The following is a 2996-nucleotide window of genomic DNA, read 5'->3' on the forward strand; positions in this document are numbered from 1 at the left end:
TCTGGGGGGTGTCACCGGGGATGTGGCACGCCCCCCCCAAAGTCTCCCCGTGTCCCCAAGGGGCTCCCCGTGTCCCCCAAAGTCTCCCCGTGTGTCCGTCTCCCCCCCCGGCTCCTCGTGTCCTCCCAGGGTCTCACCATGTTCCTGGGGACATCCCATGTCCCCCCCCACGTCCCCAGGGCACCCTCTGTCCCCGCCCCAGTGTCCCCAAGGACTCTTGTGTGTCCCCCCCAGCCAGGGCTCCCCATGGACCCCATGGTGCTCCTCATCTTCTCCAAGGTCCTCCATGTCCCCAGGGCTCCCCTTGTCCCCACCACATCCCCAAGGGCCTCCTGTGTCCCCAAGGGTTTGCCGAGATCCTCCATCCCCAGGGTTCCCCAAGATCCTCCATGTCCCAGTGTCTCCCCTTGTCCCCTGGTTGACTCCCTTGTCCCCTTCTTGTCCCCCTCTCCCCAGGCATCTCCTCCGTCCTCTTCTCCTCCCGCCTGGGCTGCCTGGAGCAGGAGGTGCCCAGGGACACGGAGACCTTCATCCGGGCCATCAACACCATGTTCGTGCTGACGTTGCTCACCATGGCCATGCCCAAGCCCCTCCACCGCCTCTTCCCCAAGCCCTGGAGGACCTTCTGCGAGGCTTGGGACTACATGTTCGCCTTCGGTGAGGGGCCACCCAGGGGGACACGGGGACAGCTGAAGGTCCCCGTCGCCCGCCCTGACGCTCACGGAGATTCCTCTTCTCCCAGCCAAAGGGCACATTGACCGGCGCGTGGCCGAGGTGGCCCAACGGGGCCAACCCACAGAGATGTGTCTCACCGACCACCTGGCCCAGGAGAAGGTCCCCATGAAGGTCATCTATGGCAACGTCACCGAGCTGCTGCTGGCTGGGGTGGACACGGTGAGGAGAGGGGCACGTTGGGGTTGGGTGGCCCTCCGTCTCGGTGCAGTCCTGCTGATGTCACCTCCTCCCACCCTGCAGATCTCCAGCACCCTCTCGTGGAGCCTCTACGAGCTGGCCCGGCACCCCGGGGTGCAGGAGGCCCTGCACAGGGACCTGGTGGCCACCCTGGGCAACGGAGGTGGCTCCTCAGTCACCGCCCTGGGGAGGGTCCCCCTGCTGAGGGCTGTGGTGAAGGAGACCCTGAGGTGGGGACAGGGATGGAGGGGACAGGGGCGAGGGTGAAGGTGGGGACAAGGATGGGGATGGAGATGGAGAGGAAGGTGGGGACAAGGATGGGGATGAAGGTGGTGATGGGGATGAAGATGAGGACAAGGATGGGGATGAAGATGGGTCTTGGGGTGAAGATGGGGACAAGGATAGGGAAGAAGATGAGGATGGGGATGAAGATGGAGATGAAGACGGGGACAAGAACGGAGCTGAGGATGGGGCTGAAGATGGCAACAAGGACAGGGATGAAGCCAGGGGTGGGAACGAGGATAAGGACAGGAGATGAAGCCACGGATGGGCACAGGAGGGGGGGCAGGGGGGTGGTGGCAGCTGTGGTGACACCCCCCCACACCCTCCCCACCAGGCTCTACCCCGTCATCCCCGCCAACGCCCGCGTCGTCCCCGACCGCGACATCCGTGTGGGCGACTACCTGGTGCCACGCAAGGTGACCTCAGGGGGGGTTTGTGTCCCCGGGTCCCCCCCGTGTCCCTTCCGTGTCCCCACTCACCACCCCACCCCCCACCACCGTGTGTCGTGTCCCCCCAGACCCTCATCACCCTCTGTCACTACGCCGCCTCCCGCGACGGCCGCCTCTTCCCGGCCCCCGACGCCTTCCTCCCGGAGCGCTGGTTGTCCCCTGATGGCACCCGTCACCCCTTCGCCTCCCTCCCCTTCGGGGTGGGCAAGCGCAGCTGCGTGGGACGTCGCCTGGCCGAGCTGGAGGTCCACCTGGCACTGGCACAGGTGAGGGGCCACCACCCCCCAACTGTCCCCAACCGTCCCCAACCCTCCATCCCCAACCATCTCTGGTTGTCCCCAACCCTCCATCCCCAACCATCTCCAACCATCTCTGGTTGTCCCTAATATCCCCCTCTTGCCCGTCCCGGCAGATCCTGCTGCGCTTCCAGGTGCGTCCGGAACCCGGTGGTGGCCTCATCCGTCCCATGACCCGCACCCTGTTGGTCCCTGAGGCCACCATCAACCTCCAGTTCCTCAGCCGGTGAGCGGGGGGACCCACGAGGGACAAGCGTGTGGCCAGTGGTGGACCCATCACCAGTGGTGGCCCCAACCCTGGTGGCACCCACTCTGGTGGTGGCCCCAGACTCGATGGTGGTCACTCTGGTGGTGGCCCCAACGTCAGTGATGGTGACCCTGGTGGTGGCCCTGACCCCATGGTGTCCTCCGACCCAGGTGGTGGCTGTAACCCTGGTGGTGGCACCCACTCTGGTGGCGGCCCCAGACTCAGTGGTGGTGACCCTGATGGTGGCCCTGGCAGTAGCCCTGACCTCCATGGTGTCCCCAACCCCCGTGGTGGCCACTGACTCCTGTGGTGGCCCTGATCCTGGTGGCCCCGATCCTGGTAGCCCCAGACCCTGATGGTGTCCCCAACCCCAGCAGTGGCCCTGACCCTGGTGGTGGCCTTAGCCCTAGTGATGTCTCCTGGCCCCGGTGGTGGCCCTGACCCTGGTGTCCCCCAACCCCAGTGGTGGCCCCTGACCCCAGTGGTGGCCTTGACCCCATGGTGTCCCCAAGCCTGGTGGTGGCTTTGACCCCGCTGATGGCCACTGATGGTGGCCCTGACCCCCACGGTGTCCCCAACTTCCTTGGTAGCCACCGATTCCTTTGGTGGCCTAGACTCTGGTGGCCCTGGTGACCCCCTGACGGTGGCCTTGACCCCTCGGTCCCCCCCCTCCCTCCCCCCGGGGGCGCTTCCCGGGTTATTTAAAGGTTTATTTATTGGCCAATAAAAGGCGGTTTTGGGTTCGTTGGTGCCGGCTGTTCCCTGGCACCCCCTGGCCCCCCCCGACCCTTTGGGGTGACTCAGTGCCCC

The 2996-nt window shown here is 65.9% G+C and overlaps 1 protein-coding gene across 1 annotated transcript in view; it reads left to right on the forward strand.

The window, feature by feature from the left end:
- LOC106898324 (25-hydroxyvitamin D-1 alpha hydroxylase, mitochondrial) overlaps positions 1–2860 on the forward strand; it is an 11263-nt gene extending 8403 nt beyond the window's left edge. The window contains 6 exon segments of the mRNA XM_014959505.1: positions 297–657; positions 743–894; positions 976–1142; positions 1529–1610; positions 1712–1909; positions 2056–2860. Coding sequence (XP_014814991.1) covers positions 297–657; positions 743–894; positions 976–1142; positions 1529–1610; positions 1712–1909; positions 2056–2169 — 1074 coding nt within the window. The 3' untranslated portion in view covers positions 2170–2860.
- The last annotated feature ends 136 nt before the right edge of the window (positions 2861–2996 follow it).

The sequence above is a fragment of the Calidris pugnax genome, unplaced genomic scaffold (genome assembly GCF_001431845.1).
Source record: "Calidris pugnax isolate Ruff unplaced genomic scaffold, ASM143184v1 scaffold479, whole genome shotgun sequence".
Taxonomy (NCBI): Eukaryota; Metazoa; Chordata; class Aves; order Charadriiformes; family Scolopacidae; genus Calidris; species Calidris pugnax.